At 36.5% G+C, this 19395-nt stretch overlaps 2 protein-coding genes across 4 annotated transcripts in view; one reads left to right on the top strand and one right to left on the bottom strand.

Moving 5' to 3' along the window:
* LOC142335110 (uncharacterized) overlaps positions 1-7316 on the top strand; it is a 47267-nt gene extending 39951 nt beyond the window's left edge. For all 3 annotated transcript variants that reach the window (XM_075383462.1, XM_075383465.1, XM_075383464.1), the window contains exon 9: positions 6599-7316. In XM_075383462.1, the coding sequence (XP_075239577.1) occupies positions 6599-6974 (376 nt within the window). In that variant the 3' untranslated portion in view covers positions 6975-7316. The remainder of the gene's footprint in view (positions 1-6598) is intronic.
* An 8223-nt stretch (positions 7317-15539) lies between these two features.
* Positions 15540-19395, bottom strand: part of LOC142356336 (ELAV-like protein 3) — a 46312-nt gene continuing 42456 nt past the window's right edge. Inside the window, exon 9 of the mRNA XM_075408268.1 lies at positions 15540-15831. Within this exon, the coding sequence (XP_075264383.1) occupies positions 15662-15831 (170 nt within the window). The 3' untranslated portion in view covers positions 15540-15661. The remainder of the gene's footprint in view (positions 15832-19395) is intronic.

Here is a 19395-nt window from a genome sequence, read left to right as displayed (position 1 = left end):
AAAAAGGGCAGCTGAAAACAGGCTACTGTAGGCCTAATGCTGTTCCGCTGCGATTACGCAGAAACCACAATTATTATTATGTGCTGAAATTTTGTAACAAATGCACTGACAGTCGCCGAAAGAAATACTTTTCAGCGGATTAATCTTACATAATTATCCGCTTAATGTGCTGAAAAGTGCTGAAATTATGTAAGAAAGGAGCTGAAAATTCAGCACATTAAGCGGATAATTATGTAAGATTAATCCGCTGAAAAATATTTTTTTTTCAGCGGTTGTCAGCGCATTTCTTACATAAATTTTGACGAATTCCTCGACCCGGGTCTAGACCAAACCGTACCAGACCCTGGGCCAGACCAGATAAACCCAAAACTGGACCGATTAGAACCAAGAACAGACTCTTAGCCAGAACAACTTAAACATGTGAAAAGTTTCCGACTTATGCGTTTACGTTAGGAAGAACGCAGTGTCTGGAAATTAAATTGGTGTTTGCTAAACCGGGTTTTTATCATCATTTTAGACAATATATAAATTGCTTTCAACTGTACTTCTGGGCAGTTATCTGTCCTATAAGCTTGCTTAGACACTCAATAGAGCCAACTATTTTGGTTTTATTTACATCATAAATGGTTTTTGGTCAGACGGAAAAGGTATGGACCAGACCGATGTTCTGGTATGGTTATTGGTATGAACAGACTGAAAATTAGATATAGGCCAGACCAAACAGACTGTTAGAATTTCGATCAAACTATAGTCTTAAACTTAGTGAGAATTAGAAAGAAAGTTTGACTTACCAGATTGGAAAGACAAGCAATATGACTTCGATCAAAGAAATTATATAAATGAATCGTCAAGAAATGGTGCTGAGAATCAATATTCGGTTCAAATTGGTGAATCTAGATAACTATTATTAGAGTTAGATTAAGTGATGTAAAATCTTCCCAGCATGTATTAAATGATGATGATATCTCCGGAAGTGTGAATGAATTCTTAGAAAAGTGCAAATGCATTCCATTTATGGTTCCCTTTGCGACTGATTTGCAGAAGCAAACCATATTGGGTAACCCTTGCGACCCCCACTTTAAATCACGGTGCTAAGATTAGTTTTGTATCTTGACTTTTTCACACTGATAATGGGTATATATACAGCTGATTTATGAGTCTTTTTTTTATCCCCAAATTCAAATCACCATCTTGATCTAATAATCAGATCTCTCCTGTAAATCTCGAAATTCTACTGTAAAATATCATTTTGTTATTCTCTCATTTTTTGAGAAATTAATTCTTTTACTTAGTTAAAAACACTTTTATTCCGCTTGCGAAAGTCCATAACCCAACAGGTTATGGGCCCAGCAATTTTCTAAGTCATAAAATTGATTTCCAAAACAAAACCAATTTGTTGTTGACAAACATTATCCTTTTCTGCTTAGTACCTTTTCTTTTCACAACTGTTTTGCCTGCTCAAACTTCAATGGATCAACAGACAGTGAAGCTGCTGACCTACACAGGAAAGGCAAAGGACTTTCCAATCTGGAGCACAAGATTTGTGGCGATGATGCAGACAAAGGGACTCTACAAATCACTACTGGGGACAGAGGAGCAACCCAATGAGCCTGCGCCACTGGCCAATGGGGCAACCAATGATGAGAAGAAGAACCACAAGGTGCTGAAGGATGCATATGAGAAGGAAGTTGCAGACATCAAGGAGAAACGGAACAATGTTTGGTGCCATTTGGCACTAACTCTAGATGCAACAACCCTCATGCTGATGAGACATGACTGTGTGGGAGATGACGGCATTGGAGATGGAGCAAAGGCTTGGAAGCTTTTGCAAGAGAGATTTCAGAGTGTGGAGACACCGACAGTGGTGACTTTAGTGACACAGCTTGCTCGACTGCAGCTCGAGGATTCTGAGGATTTGGACAGCTTCTTCATCAGAGGACAGGAGTTGCTCACAAGGCTACAAGAAGCAGGGGAAGCAGTCTCAGAGACCCTCTTCAACGCCTTGGTCCTCAATGGTCTGCCAATGAGGTATGAAAGTTTTGTTATACAGGAAAGCTTCAACCCGGCAACGAACTTCAAAGAGTTGAGGAAAGGGCTGCAGAACTTTCATGAGAGCACGGTGCAGAGACACAAGGGACAAAGTGGTTCAGTGGCACTGGCAGTGAAGCGTGACTTCAAGAAGGGACCCAAGAAAGGAAACTGCTTTGCGTGTGGGATCCCTGGACACTTTGCCAAGGACTGCAGGAAGAAGGAGACAGCACAATGCAGCAAGTGTGGTGAGAAGGGTCACCTAGACAGGGCATGCAAGAGACAAAGAGATGGAGGCAAACATGAGTCAGTGGCAATGGGTCCAACATTGGCTACACCAGACGAGGAATGCTGGGCAGCTCTTGCCCAGTGGAAGACAGCAGGCTTGCTAGTGGACAGTGGTTGTACGGATCACATAGTGACGAACATCGATGCGTTCCTGGACTTTGTGCCCATTCAATCAGTGGTCAGAAATCCCAACGGAGAGGCTTCCAGAGTGGGTGGTGGGCAGAGGCTGTGTGAGGATCAGCATACCCTCAAACAAAGGGGAATTCCAATGCGAACTCAAAAATGTTCTCTGTTTGCCGGAATATTCTTCAAACCTCCTATCAGTCTCAAGATGCACGGAGTGGGGACATAGTTTCACTTTCGAGAGAGGAAACAGCTGCATGAAACTCCAGAAGGGAACTCGGGTAAAACTAACACAAGAAAATAATTTGTTTTACTTACCCTGCAGCGTTCTAGAATTTAAGATGAGTTCCAACAGCGTGAAACTTGACAGTGCAAGGAAGTGGCACAGACGATTGGGTCATTTGAATCAAGCGGATGTGGTCAGGAATGCACCAGACAGTGGGGGAACTCGATGATATATGTAATGTATTTGCATTGGCCAAGATCACAAAGACTCCAGTACCAAGAGTGGCAGAGACCCAAGCAGAAGAGAAGCTGGAGAGGGTGTTCACAGACGTGATGGGACCTTTCAGAGTAGAGTCACTGTCAGGGTTCCGGTTCTGCACAGTGTTTGCAGACCAGTACACGAAGTTTGTGTTTGTGGACTTGCTTAAGGCAAAGAGTGAAGCACTGGCCAGCCTGAAGAAATTTGTTCTCAGTGTGGGGACGCCCGAGAAGCTGAGGCAAGACAATGCGAAGGAGTTTCTCTCAGAGCAGTTCAAGACGTACTACTTAGATGCAGGCATTCTACAGGAAAAGACCATACCAGAGACGCCACAATAGAATGGGTTAGCTGAGAGGTGCAACAGGACACTGCTGGAGATGGCAAGATGTTTGCTCATTGACTCAGGACTTCCCAAGATGATGTGGGGAGCAGCAATTCTTCACGCAGCAAGGATCAGAAACTTGGTTGTGAGACGAGGAGAAGAAAAATGCCCAGCAGAGCTGATGAGAGGTATAAAACCTAAGCTTTCAATTAGTAAATTATCTATTTTTGGTTGCACAGTCTTCATGAGGAAGAGGGACAGAGAAGTCAGCAAACTTGAACCCAAGGCACTGGAAGGAAAGTTTGTGGGTTAAACTGAAGGAGAAAACGGATACCTGGTGTACATACCCAACACACGCAAGGTGATGGCAGTTCGAGATGTGATCATCAAGGAGTCTGAAGTGGGCTCAATCCCTGACAACAAAGAAACGGCTGACCTACTAGATGATGGGTCGGAACTGGGAATCTGGCACCCAGATGATGGTCATCAAGATGATGACAACAGAGAACGAAAGGACACATCTACTGCAATAAAAGAGGAGTGGCATGACGCAGGGAGCGTGAATACTCAAGAAACAACACTGAGACAAGAGGCCTCGCATGTTGGAGAAACAGCACTAGATGAAGGATCTACTGCAACAATAGGGAGTCACAGAGACTCAGAGTCACTGGAAGACAGTGACACAGAAGACTTCTCACAGTTAAAGACAGTTGGCTTCAATGAAGATGCACTGGAACACGCGGACAGAGCAGAGCCCAGACGAGGGACACGAGCGAGGAATGTTCTGCAATTTTTTGGAGAAGTCAGGACCCATCTTGCTGTGACTGAGAGCGACTATGTGGAACTCAAAACAGTCTACGAAGCCAAGCAAGGTGACGATTGGGACCAGTGGCAACGGGCAATGAAGGACAAGGTCAAGGCACTCCAAGACAACGAGACTTGGAACCTAGTGAGACCACCCACAGACAGGGACGTCATACCGGGCAAATGGGTCTACAAAGTGAAATTGGGACCCAGTGGTCAAGTGGACAAATACAAAGCGCGCTATATGGCGAAAGGCTTCAAACAAGTGGAAGGACTGGACTACTTTGAGACTTTTGCGCCTACCTGTAAGCCAGAGACATTCAGGATTCTACTTCAGCTATCAGCGAAGCAGGGCCATGTGATGCACCAATTTGATGTCAAGACTGCTTTCCTGCACTCACCAATTGAGGAAGAAGTGTATCTGGAACAGCCACAGGAGTTTGTAAAACACGGATCAGATGGGGAGAAGTTAATATGTCGATTAAATAAATCATTTTATGGTTTGAAACAGGCTGCTAACAACTGGTACAAAGAGCTGGCAAACTTCCTGCTGAGACAGGGGTTCACCAGAAGCAGGAACGATCTTTGCTTGTTCGCAAGATCAGAGGCAGAGGATCACACCTTCATCTTGGTCTGGGTTGACGACATCATAGTAGCATCAAGAAGTATGACAGTGATCTCTTATGTCAAGAAGGCACTAGAAGCAACCTTTCACATGGAAGACAGAGGGAGACTACACTGGTTTCTGGGTCTAAGAATCAGACGAGAAGAGGGCAAAGTCACAGTCGACCAAGAACGCTGCATAGAAACAATGCTTGAGCGGTTTCAAATGGATCAATGCAAACCCTCAAGAACTCCAGCTGATTTGATTTTGAAGCTTCAGACAGCACAGAACGGAGACGAAGAAGTGGACCAGAGGATCTACAGAAGCTTGGTTGGATCACTTTTGTATCTGGCCAAAAAGACGAGGCCAGACATCATGTTCACAGTCAACATTCTGTCCAGACACATGAATGCACCTACCAATCAACACTGGATGTGCGGAAAACGACTTCTGCGATATCTTCAAGGCTCAAAAGGTTTAAAACTTACTTACACAAAAGAGGCTAGTTATGATTTAGTGGGGGAAAGTGATGCAGACTGGTCTGGAGACGTGAACGACAGAAAATCAACAACGGGCTATTACTTCAAGCTCAACGGACGTGGCGCAGCACTCAGCTGGGGTGTCAAGAAGCAGGCCACAGTTGCTCTTTCTTCATAAGAAGCAGAATATCAGGGCATGGCAGCAGCAGTTCAGGAAGCACTCTACCTGAAACAACTTCTAGAGGATTTTGGCATCCAACAGAAACGTCCAATAGCAATTGGAGAAGACAACCAAAAGTTGTATCAGACTTTACCAAAACCCAGTCATGCACAAGAGGAGCAAGCACATCGAGACATAGTTCCACTTCATTCGTGACAAGACTGAGGATGGGACTATTTCAATTCATTACGTCCCTACAGACAAAATGGTAGCGGACATCTTCACAAAGTCCTTACCCGTTTCGAAAGTGGAAACATTCAGAGCAGTTTTGATGGGAGCAGACTCTATGCAATCAGCTCAAATCTGAGTGGGGGTGTTAGAATATCGATCAAACTATAGTCTTAAACTTAGTGAGAATTAGAAAGAAAGTTTGACTGGCCAGATTAGAAAGACAAGCAATATGACTTCGATCAAAGAAATTATATAAATGAATCGTCAAGAAATGGTGCTGAGAATCAATATTCGGTTCAAATTGGTGAATCTAGATAACTATTATTAGAGTTAGATTAAGTGATGTAAAATCTTCCCAGCATATATTAAATGATGATGATATCTCCGGAAGTGTGAATGATTTCTTAGAAAAGTGCAAATGCATTCCATTTATGGTTCCCTTTGCGACTGATTTGCAGAAGCAAACCATATTGGGTAACCCTTGCGACCCCCACTATAAATCACGGTGCTAAGATTAGTTTTGTATCTTGACTTTTTCACACTGATAATGGATATATATACAGCTGATTTTTGAGTCTTTTTTTATCCCCAAATTCAAATCACCATCTTGATCTAATAATCAGATCTCTCCTGTAAATCTCTAAATTCTACTGTAAAATATCATTTTGTTATTCTCTCATTTTTTGAGAAATTAATTCTTTTACTTAGTTAAAAACGCTTTTTATTCCGCTTGCGAAAGTCCATAACCCAACACAGACCAAAAAATAGTCATGGACAGGACAAAAAAGATCAACTAATATATAGATCAGACGGAGGAGACCAAAATTGTGTATGGGCCAGACGGAAGTTTTGACCGAAACTTTGTCAAGAGTCTCAGTTCAGGTCCCACCAGACTCACATCGAGAAATCCGTCTGGCGCATGCCTGCATGGGTCACTGACCTCATCTTGTATGACTCTAGCCTCCCAGTGACGTTACATAGGGACGCTAATCACTCGAATAATCGAAACCAGCCCCATAGTTCAGTCTTTTGAGAGGAAACAGCCCGTCCTGAGTTGGTTCTGTTTTCATTTCAGTGCAACGAGTTCCATTCAAATCAACACCGACGTTTCTTCAAACGAAATGAACCAGAACAATCAACCATCGATTTCTCCTAACAAACGGGGTCCTCATTCGAAGACTCCCTATGCCTATATCAACATGCAAAACACCTCATCTGCCGAGAGCGAGATAGCAGTCGAGAAAGACGACCAATTACGTCATCACTTCACGACTACCGACACTGAGAGTGACGTCAATGATCGGATTTTACTGGCTAGCGACAGGTCGGGCCGGATAACAAACACAGGAAATGATGCAATCGCCATTAACGTTATGTCATCCGACGATCATCAGCCAGCCTCGTCATCCAATAAGGATTCAGATAGCCAGTTTGAGCATAATGAACCATAAAATTTGTGGAAATTTCGATCGATAGCTGTTACGTAATCGTCACTCGGTCCAGACAATTGCATCACTATAGGCTTTAACATGTTAGGATATTGCGTCTTTATCTTTGAGTTTTGTCAATTTGGTCTGATTATGTATGTATGTTTATTATTCTATGAGTAAAAAGTTATCCAAAAATTGAAACTCAATTTTTTTTGGTGCTAAAAACAACTGTTTCTTTCCACAAAAAAGAGCTGAAGTAGAACAAAAAATTACTAGTTACAAATTGATTTATGATATTATATTTAACATTTTTTTCTGCTAGTTTTTTGCGATGTTAACTTGACTCGTAAAGGTTAAAAGGTTAGTGGTCTTTTATAATTCCGTTACAGCTTTGCTTATATTGTCGACATCAAATGATCCGAAAACTAAATACAGCATAGTCGCTTGACTTTGAAACAATAAATGCATGCAGAATTTTCTCTTTTTTGGGTGGGTGGGGATAGGGCCAGGGTCAGGGGAGGGGTTAACATCGTTTTGAAAGGATTAATTATGATAAAGAATAATTATTCTAAAAAACATGCGCAATAAATTCGTTCACTCAGCCATTAATTATATTCATGTCAGATCATTCGTTCGCTGCTAAATAACTTAATGAAATAGTATTCAAAGTACCCCTCGTTTCGCCACTCAAAATTTTTGTTTGCTTGTTTGTTTTTCAGGTGCTTATTTATTTGTCCACACTTTAATCACGTGATTTTCCCTTGATGAATAGTTGTCTATAATGAGCTTACAAAAATTAAATTAAGGAAATTTGATTCAACCTCAACAAATTGTTTACAGACACTTTCATTTTAAACCCGGTTTGGCATCTAATAATTCAACCACCCCACGAGCAGTTACTATAGGAATACTATGATTCTTGGAATTGCTTTAAATGCTCAATGTTTTATTAGTAGTACATGTGCTTGATAAGATATGTGAAGTATAAGGTCATTTTGTTACATGAGGTCACATCTGAACTAGATTCTTAAAGTATCATAGAAAGCAGAATCTCAATTCCAAAATGTTTTTACATGAAAAGAGCTGATTTAAATCCGCAACAATTATTTGCGCCGAACTACAGTGGTGATTTTTTGGGTCTTTTCCCATAATAGCCCCCCCCCCACACACACGAAGTTATAGCCCCCACTAGTTTATAATAATGGGGGTGGGTGCTTTAGGTTAAACGACCACTAAGCTGGGGGGATATAATGGGAATGACCCAATGTTTTCTAGTACAATTCCTACCGTCATTCTACGGTTGTTAGGGTCTCTCGTCAATACAATCTTGTAAGATTTGTAACTTTGTTGTAAGCGACCATAATATCGTGCGAGAGCTTGCAAAAAGGCGGTGTCATGCAAAATCTTGAGTATTGTAAATGTGTGGAGGAGCATTGTGTATTGAAACTTAACCGCCCTTATGCATTTTCCTTGATGCGTTTACAAATTTACCTTAAATTGTTACCTTAACGGTAGCGGTAAATTTATCCAAACTTTGCCTAAACTTAATTAATTACCCTAACTTACGACACAATTTGCCTTAACTTGCCTTTAATTTAAGGTAAATTTACATCTATGTTAGGGTAAATTTTTTAAGGCTTGTTAAAGCAAAGTTAAGATAAATTTACCACTACCGTTAAGGTAACAATTTGAGGTAGTTTTCAGGCAAGTTAGAGTAAAGTCAGGGCTTTTGTTAAGGTGGTGAGACCTTAACTTTTACGGTAAAGTTGAGCTTTAACTTAAGGGGAGTTAAGGAAAGGCATGCTAACCTTAACAGTTGAGGTAAGTTGTTTTAGCTAAAAAATACCTTATCTTTATTTAGTGTGAACATGGATTTCGAGATTAATGACTAATGCTTCGGATTAGTTCACCTCAAACGATGTTGGTCTCTTACGAACTAAAAATGAGTGATGATTCTCAACTAGTTTGTCCTGTTGTTTTTTGCTACCAGTTTGGTTGAATTTCACATTTAATTTCAAACGCTGGGCCTGAAAACAAACAAAGTTCATTTGTTCCCACATGACTTAACTCGCTAAAAGTATTTCAGTTCACTGACTCAAGTCTAATTGACGACAATAGGGCGGTGTAAATAGAAGTCAGAAACTTTACCCTATAAAGAAACCATAATTTTTCAGAGCTATTGCATCAGAGATTTGCGATTGTTTTTTTTTGCGAACAGCATTACGACGCAGAGGTATACCCAAATCTTCACGGGCAGATATGCCCGATTCGTGTATTTTTTGTTCGTTTTTACTTTGTTAATACATTGAAAATGGAATAATATTGCGGAAAATAGCTACTTTAGCAGAAACTGGCAAAATGGAAGTGAAATTAGCAACCCGTGTTCGCAAAAGTGTCCTAATCCTAGCCGCGAAATACAAGTACAAACTTTATATCCTATTTTCCGCACGGATTGTATCACGCATCTGCTCCATTTATGTATCGATTTTTGGTGCACGCAATGTAGCTCGATTTCGCATCTAAACCACAATTAAGCCTAACTTAATTACTACTTATTTAATTAAGCCTAACTTATTACTACTAGTAGTACTTTATTACTACTTTATTACTATGTATAGTACTTTAATGCTGCTTATTGTACCTTATTGGTACTATTTATTACTACTTATTAAAATAGGCCAGTCCCACATTGACATACAAAGCCTTTTGATGTGCGAGGGATTTTTTCATTGATGTATTTAAAGCATTTTAAAGCTTTGAAAGGTTCAATTAAATCTTTATTAAAGTGCTTATTGCATGCTCAAAATGCGCGCGATTAATAGATACCTAAATTGAGCGGAAACGTGCTACAAGACTTGTAACCTACTTTTCGTTCCAAATGTTCTTTTATTTCGCAAAATTGGCGGAACCCCTTTTGCGAGAAGTAAGATACAAAGGATGTCTCCTAATTTCGTTCATTGTATGTATCTATTTTTCGAGCCAATTTTACTAAGCCGGAAATTTTGGGGTATACCTCTGCGTCGTAATGAGAGAATTCCGATTTTATAAGTGCGAATGGTTTCAAATTGTGGGTAATCCAGAGCTCGTTTGCGGAGACTTCCCGATAATCCCGTGACTGATGTTTGTCTAACACATCAAATTTTGTCATCTAAACTGTCACAAACTGCAAAACCTTAAAGCGTTAAATCTATTCATTGCTCTTAGAGCTCTACTAATATGTAAATATTGGTTTTAACAAAACTGCTGATTAGTTAGCGTTTCAATGTTTTTTGGAAAGTTTGAACTCACCTTTTTTCTTGCGCCCTCCGTTCAACTTCAACGTGCTGCTAAAGGTGTTACAGAGCAATTTGCCTAGTGCTCGTCAACAACCCAGCTACTTTTGTGCAACAAAAGTGCATTGGAATTAAAAAGGGACAGACAGCTTAACTTGGACAAAATGTAATTCTTACGAGCAAGCAATCAAATTATTTCTTTGCTCAAATTCAGTATCAATTTTTAATATAACCTCTGTATTCTATATACGTTACCGTCTTTCGACTCAATCTTAAAACTATTTCTTTTTTTTTCTGTTAAAATTGTTAAGTTTAGTAACCGTTTTCGAGGGAAATTTTAGATACATAAAAATTTGACTATGCCTTATGATTCCAAAGCTTAGTTCCAATGATAACATGTGTTAATAAATGTCGTTAAACTAATTTATATTACACTCGAGTTAAGAGTAATCAGTTCTATCAACAGATATCTCTAACCTTTACTGCAGATAAGGATCCTGAAAAAAACCCACATAGATCAAAGAAAAGCCTAATTTATTATGCAGTTTTCAAATTAAAACGATCTTGTTGCTGTTGATTTTTTTCAAATTAATCATTGGTTAAAAAATTTCCAAAACCGATTCCAATTTCGACTACCGAAAGACTTTCATTTTTTGCCACACTATGTTTAACACAAGCAGTTTTTCAATTAAAACTTTTTAGTAAATATTTGGTTGCATAAGAATCTCGAACTTTTTTGTGAGGGCAGACTGAGTAAATTGCTGCCCAAAGTTGTTTAAATTAAATTCTACGGGATTGTTGAGCAATTTACCTTCGTAGGTAACCCTTTTGATTGAAAATTTTTCGTGAGTTAGTCAAAAATTTAAATTTTTTAAGATTCAAGTCGCAACTGGGGGCTCATATATTGTTTTAACTCTCTGATTTCTAAAAGATAACTCTGTTTTTCCTTTAAGTCTTTCAAATAAAAGAAAATAAGAAGATATGAGTGCGACCTAATGTTAATCTTGCAGAAATTAAAATTCTGATCCACTCACACAGAGGTCTTGATCAAAAAGGTTACCTACAAATGTACGATGAAAATTAGACTTCCAAACATAAAATTGATATTTAGTAATTAATTTCCTCTTATGACCTGAAAATAATTTCCAATAAAAATGAAAGAAAAATCGAAATCTGATGAACAAGGAAAGTAAAACTAGGCCACACGTGAGAGATTGGCTGTTAAGACTAAAGTTTAGTAGTTTCGCTTACAATTGACAACAGACTAAATATTTTCCCTAAATATGCTGAATAACAATGAAAGAAAATCAAACTTATTTGGAGTTTAAGACTTCGGCCAGTATATATTTTTTCTCGACTAGCAATTAAATTAGCAGGCGAGGAATTAAAGTTTTGATGTTTTTTATATTTAAAAATTGATGAATACTTTCAGTACTTTTTACAGCGAAACCCACTGCGTGGTGTACTAATTTCTTTTTTTTTTGATGTTTTGCTGTTTATTGATCACATTTTTCATACTTCTCTCTAAAGCTGTTATTCGCTATTTTTGAAAATAGAGGGCGGGTAGAAATTTTGCGCATAAATAATCGGGGTAAAAACACCAAAAAAGTTTAAGCCTATGTGACACCAAATTCAGATAAAACAGCGAACTTATGACAAATAGTCCAATCGAAGGCCTCTAATTTTGGGTCGAGGTTCCAGTTTGACATTCAACTATTCACTGATACTATATCCTCAATCAAAATGCAGAAATGATGGCAATCAAAGCAAATGTCAGTCATAGTATTTTCGGGTCTTTCCCATTATAGCCCTCCTCAGCTTAGTGGTCATATAACCTATATTCAATAATGAGGGGGCTATAGTTTCGTGGGAGGATATTTTGTGGGTTGTCCTGTCATAGAAAAAAAGTTTGGAATCTCTTAGGGCAACGGATAAACCAGACGATGTTGTTAGAGAGCAAACTATCAACTTGTGGTTTCATCAAAGAGCACAGTTTGGAAAATGGAATGTTTTCTATAATGCGCTTTATGGTCTGATAAGCCAACAAAATTTGGACATTAGTTGAGTGAAAGTTTCTTAGTTTTAGTTCTTAGGTTTTAGGAGCCTCTTTATTATGGTATGCATAGCGGACAAGCTTCAACAGTCGGATCTATTGTTTTGGCCCCACCAGTCTTTTTATGCACCCCATTTGCAATTTGTGTTGTTATGTAGCAAATTCCTATGTAAAAATATAGCACGCGCGTTCAGGGGCATGAAAGATCAATATGCCCTATAAGCTGGGGGAAACAGAACAGATGCCAACAGTATTAACATCAGGTGGCCTAAAGTTGGTCAAACCAGTGATTGAATAATGGTCTTAACATAGGAGGAGTACTTTCGGTGTCTGAGCGTTAACTGTTATCTTAGTTCCTGAACATACAAGTGCTCTTATAGAGACCTAAAACTACAAACGAAGTCAGTCATAGCTTTAGTTTCTTTGCCTAACTCAAGGTTACAAAAGGGCAGATTCTCGCTCTAAGCTAAAAAATAAATGACAACAAATCTAAGTGAAGTTTTGACATTTTTGCGAGGAAATAAATGTGGATAAAGATTGGCCCTGGCAAGTTTTGCTAGCTGAAATTAGGAAACTTTGCTTTTGGTTACACAACTTTACCTTGGCACCAGGAAAACCATCTGACAATCGGTCTTGGCATCGTCAATCGTCACCACATGCAATCAAACTAAGAACTAACCCAAAGGTGGAACTAAGAAATTCAAAAGAGATTTTCTCCGATGATCTGATCATACTAAGCAATTGAACTGGTTGAACATTGGACAACCTCTAGTTGCTCTAATTATAAAACAAAATCTGGACATATGATCTGACCATAGGGGCAAGTCAAGTTGCGTCGAGATTTTCATACAAAATGTTCAACATTTTTAGTAGAGAAAAGATTTTTTCATAACAATTTTTTTTCAGAATATCCCGCCAAGTCTAATTGTTGGTGTACTCTAGAATATACCTTTATGCATGAAAAGATCACCCATTACTAGCTATGTAGAGACTGTCTTTGACCAAGATTTGGTATGAAAATTGAAAGTACTTGAGGTAAAGATGTTCTCGAGTTTGTTTCGAGATTTGGCCTTTATTGAGAACCACTTTGTGCCCCCGGCTTAGTGAGTGCTTATCATTTGCACCCCCAAACGCATGTGTCATATTTTAACATAATGATTCACTGTGTGCTTGGGTCGAATTCAAATGGTTAACTTGTAGGAACTTGAGGCATCGCCTTGCAAGTTTTTATTCCAGAAACTTGAAAGTTCTGAAAAGTTTATTTTTTGACTTTAAAGTTAGTACAAGTTAAGCATTCGACTTACAAGTTCTTACAACTTACCAGTCGGATGACCAGGCTCTTGAAAGTAATCATTCGACTCATAAGTTTCTTACGCTTTAAACAGTTGAATTAAAACATGTTCTTACTTAAATTCTTAAAATATAAGCTTTTACAAGATAACCATACTGCCGATTTTGTACCAAAATACACGTCTTAAGATGTGAATGTAAACTATTTATTATCTGAATTGCAAAAGGACCAGTTGAGTCGATAAAATTGAAATTTTAACAATTTGTCAATTTGGGCCTCATTTTTTTTGTTATCCAAACGGCGTAAATAACTCCCACGCGCTCTCTACGTTAAATGACAGAATGTTAAATTGATTGAACCAATAAAAAATGAACTCGACCGGAACGAACTCCCACGAAATTTACAGGTTAGCCGTTTGATTTGCAAGTTTTTACAACTTAACAATTCGACTTGCAAGTTCTTACAAATTAACCATCTTTTGCAAGTTAACCATTTGGTCTCGATCCGGGTAAATACACGTGCTCTTTAACTGCGGAGCACATAACGTAATGGGGGGACACAAGTCTAACTTTTGTATATGCATATAGGAACTTCTTGCTTTTTGATATCTGACATGCGTGCGCGTTTTATGTAGTTCCCTGTTTGCGGCGCCTTCTTAGCTTCAACTTTTTAAATTCATTTGAAAACTTATTTAATCTTTTTCTTTTTATGAAAAGAATTTTCTTCTACTATTTCAGGTATATGAAAAGAAATTGATTAATCTGAAAAATTAATCTGGAATCATGGGTAGAATTTTGCCCGATTGACTATATTCTCTTCAGCTATGAAATTAAAGTCAATATTTACTCCGACTTAAATTTTTAAAAATAATTTTGTATAAATTGGCGGACTCGACAATGTCGTTGAGCTGAGATATTAATAATTAAAAGTGATTCAATTCAAATTATAGTTTCAAAATTTTCTGCTGGGGAATTTTTTTCGTAAAAAACGACTTCGGAAGAGCATTGATTATTTATAACTTGATCTATCTGTTCTCAGCTACCTCCACTCTTACTTGGAAAAAGTTTCAATACAAATTAGAAGCAAATACATAATTTTAAATTTCGAGAATATGAAATTTAAATGCAAATATATTTACTACAATTATAACATGATTAGCACCTGGACTACAAAATGTAAATGTAAAACAAAGTGAATAACGCAAACCAAATGAAAATTGATCTGATTAAAGTTGCTAAAAGGAGCCGAAGCAAAATAGAACCTAAATGAGAATAAGTTTTTTCATTAAAATTTGGCTTATTTTTGCTTCGACTTATATCAATCGCTTCTAGCAGATTAAATGTGAACAAAATCGACAATCATCTAACTGATGAAATAATAACCGCTTTTGAATCTGTTTCCTTTTATGGTAGTAAGTTTGAAAATTCCTTTTTCTGAAAACCCGCGCAGTGCATTACTATGTGTGGGGGGGGGGGGTTGATTTCCAAGGAAACATTCCATCAATTTATCAACTTAATGGATTTCACTTAAATAATTTTAGTGAGGAATACAAAAATTTGAATTTTGATTTTTGACAAAACTGAATATGAACAGATTGATGATTAAAATAGCGAAATGAATTTGATAACTAATTTGTTAACGATTTAATAAAAATTAACCAATTTGCATTTTTGTAACTGACTGTACTGTTTACTGTACTGAAACAACTGATTTATTATAGTCAAACAAAATTTTATCAACTTTTAATTCCAGAAATTAATGTCACCAAAATGAAAGAGTTTTTAAGTTTTTGAGTTTACAAGATAAAGTTTTATGAGTTTGTTTACTTAGTTTATGACTATTATTCACTGCTTTACCAATTATAAATATTTCAATACGGAAGTTTTTTTTCGGAACATGGTGGATTGACATTTTTATTTTTACATTTTGTTAAGATTAAGTTAAGATTTTGTTCAGTACCGGAAGCTTTAGATTTGTGAAAAATTGAGTAAAATTCACAAAACTAAGTGAACAAACTCATGAACTTAATTGAATAATAAACTCAACGTTGAAATCAAATTGCTTGACTGAAAATGCACTTCAGGTAACTCTATTAGCTCCGTTTGTTTACTGAAGAAGCTACAGACGAATTGGAGGAGGAAGAGGCGGGCACTGAGCTTTTGAAAGACACTTGTAGAATTCTGTTGTTGTATGGTGCCCCGTTCAGGGTGTTAATTGCATGCAGGCTCTCGTCATAATGGGCCATTGTCACGAAACCAAAACCTGGAATAAAAAACACTTTGCTATAAAATCATCAGAACGCATAATCATTTTTGAACTTAAAAAATATTTGTCTAGCAGTCTAATAAATTTTCATTGTTGATGCGGCTGAAAAAATTCAGGTAAACAGTTTTGTTTATAAAGAACTCCCTACATTTTTGGATGCTTTTTTAAAAATGCTTGAAGCTAGTTATTTTTTTTAATGAAACTGTGCTTTTATGAAATAGTGTGTAACAAGCTTGATCGATAGAGCGTGTTCACAAGTAACGTTCCAACCTCTAACTTGTCAAATTTCTCGTTTTTTTTTAATGTTTCACCATTATTGCTCCTCATTTTCAGATGAGACTTTTAGACAACCAGCAACAACTGTTCAGGTGAAAAAATTAATTTTTTGGTCCAATGTTAAAAAATGATTTTAGTTGAAAAGTTTGACACTGAAAGGTAGTAAAGAAATTCCTTCAAAGTAGTAAAGAAGTTCTTTCACTCAATACACAGTGTATACCAATGATAAAGAACACAAAACATAAGCAAATAGAAATGAATGATAAAAAGTGCTTCTTTGAAAAAAAAAATGTTTAATTTGAATATCTGACAGTCCAGAGAAATAACTGAGGAATTAACTTAAAAATAGAGTTTTCGGTTTAAAAAGGAACTTCAAATGAATAAACACTAAATGTTCCGACTCACTGTAGTCGGGGACGAAATATATAGTCAAATGGCTTTTTTTATTCAGTCATTTTTGGTCGGGGTTTGAAGATTAATAAACATTTGACAGATTTCGTTGTTTTTGTCCACATTTTCGGCAATTTACGCACAATTTTGGTCGCCAATTTTGATGAAAATATGTTAACAAAATTGTTTTCGGTGTTTGAACTGTTTGATCCAATTTCTGCTAAAATAGTTAGTAATTTTTTCAAAACTCAACCTTTTTCTGTCAAAAATGGTAACAAATAGACTTCTTTTGTCCACTTTGTTCAAACTTGTCGAATTAACACACCAGAAAACTTCTGATCATTTTTTTTAAATTACAAATTGGGCTAATTTAACATGCCTATGCCTTGAGTGTAAGAGTGTGATAATGAATTCAAATTCTGCATGTCTTTTGCTAATCTCGATGTTTATCCAAAAAGGCATCATTTATGTATGACATATTGACTTCATTTGTCAGTTTATCCATATTGAGGATATTTTTAACATACGTGTTTTTAATGGACGTAGGGCAATAGCAAGGCTACTTTTGGTCTAATCTTGGATTTTAGATCGGGCTGTAATCAGGTGCTATCTTTTTTTTTTAAATTTTCGTTTTTTTTTATTTGTGTTAATTACAGAACGGAAACTTAAATTTTAATAATGACGAGTCCAAATGCCTTCCTAAAAAATTTCAAGGAAACCTATTTAATTCCCCTAGTTGAAAAGTTATGGTCGTTTTGTCTTTAAAAAATATTTTTGTTCAAAATAAATAATGGATTGTTGAGCTGTGCGAATTTTCTCTCTTCTTTGCTCAACTTGTAGTTCAATGTCAATAAAAACAGACCACAAGGTTTTTCTTGGAGAAATAGTTTTCTTTAAAGGTTTTACATCTTTGATGTTCTTTCCTTGTCTTGTCACATTACCGACAGGTCAGAGATCAATTTCCTGGCATTGGAAAAGAAAAGACAATTGAATATAGCAATTTTAGTGAACAGATCGCGGTTTTAACGGTTTCGACCCCGTCTTCTAGGAGAACATGGTGGACTTCTTATTTTTTGTTTTATTGTTATTCTATTTTCAGTCGTATATAAAATTTTGGATATTTGCAGCTCTTAGCAACTTCTCATGGAGGACCCAATAACTTTGATAACTCATTTCAGTTGCTGGCAAAAAGTTTTTAAAGATTTTGAAATCAAGCGTTGTTTTGAAAAAACAGACTTGTTCTTTAATTTTGCTTTTTGGTGTTTTTTGTCTACTTGTCTCCTGATTTTTTTGCCTAATGTTCTACTGGTGTAATAGTCTCATCATTTACAAGTTTTAGATCACATTATTGGTGCTGATCACAGCCGAACATATCTAATGTTTATAGTACCTTGCTGAATGTTTTAATGGCTTCGACACCTGTTTTTCGCAAAAATTTTAATTTTGTTTATGAATTTTTTCTTCATGTGTCGTTTTTTTTGTAGATGGTTTATTAAGTATTGATATTTATAGCACACAAAATTTTTAATTGGAGATTTAATTGAAGCTATTTTTTGATTCCAGTCAATAATTTATATTTTTATGTTTTCAAAAATAACAACTGTATCTTGATCCTCTTCTTTTTTGTTCTTTTTGTTTTTCTTGTTACCTAGTCTCAAAACTTAAAAATCAATCTTCAGAACTTTGTTGTTCAAGGAGGCGCGGTAATATTTTATTTTTACGGAATAGATTATGGTCTAAAAGGCTCCGAGATCTTTTTTTTTTGAAAATTTAATTGGACTTTTGTTTTTCGTCTTCATATATGGTTTGAATATGTAGACGTACGCCATATTCTGGATGAATTCAAGGACTTCAATGTTCTCAAATGAAGATATGTTTGAGCATAAATCTATTTAAAGAATTCAGTTGATATATAATGGTTTTGCTTATTTGAAACTTTTTACTTTAAAAAATTGAACTTATTTTTCAACTTCGCCATTTTTATCTCTCTTTTTCTCTACTTCTTTTTGAGCTTCATTAAGATTTGGTCCCATCATATTCTTTTTTTCATTATAATCACATGCAATTTTGTTTGTTCAGTTTAGTTTTTTGACGCTTTTTGGACTTTGTTATTTTTTTTAAATGGAGATTGAGTTTTAGATGTACGTGGATGAGTTTTTTAAATGGAGATTGAGTTTAATGCTTGTTGTTGTCATTTATTTTTCTTGGTTGTCTTGTCTCCAGATCTTAATATCGGCAGGTTTCATTTGCCTTCTAATGTGGCATTGTTTATTTTACTAAGTGGTTTGAGGTGGAAGCAATATTTTTTATCCGTACACCAATTTTCTTTAGCCTTGATTTTGTTTTTGAAAGTTTTCTCTTCTTCTTCATTTGGCAGACAATTCAACCAAAATGAGTGGTGATGAACAATATGTGCAAATGCACATTACCGAGCCGCCTTGTAAAAAAATTAACATCAAATGTTAATAATTTTCCTTCCCGAAAAATAATGTTTGTTTTGATGAACCATTTTTACCATTTTTGCAAACATTGGTAAAAACACTTAAGTGGCCGATTTCCTCCAATCGATATTCACTATTTTAACTCACATAACCCTCTAATTCGTTTTTAGTTTGACTTTGAGGTTTGGGAAAATGAAGTGCAAAAGACTTTTTCTCAAATGTAAATCTTTTGCAAATGTTTTTTTGTTCAAGGATTTGAAAAAAATTGGGGTGATAGTCGTATGAAACCAATTTAAAAAAAATGAAAAAAAGTTTTCCAATAAACGTTAAAGTGATATATAAAATTTCAATGCAAATTTGACAAATGTTTAAATTTAACCTGAGTAAATTCTTCTCAATCCAAACTTTTGGACAAATTCAGAGAAGTTTATTTTAAATTTGTCTTCAAATTTTT

This window comes from Convolutriloba macropyga, chromosome 2 (genome assembly GCF_964194025.1).
Source record: "Convolutriloba macropyga chromosome 2, txConMacr16.3, whole genome shotgun sequence".
Taxonomy (NCBI): domain Eukaryota; kingdom Metazoa; phylum Xenacoelomorpha; order Acoela; family Convolutidae; genus Convolutriloba; species Convolutriloba macropyga.
The sequence above is the reverse complement of the archived record's forward strand: the minus strand, read 5'-3'. Positions and strand labels throughout refer to the sequence as shown.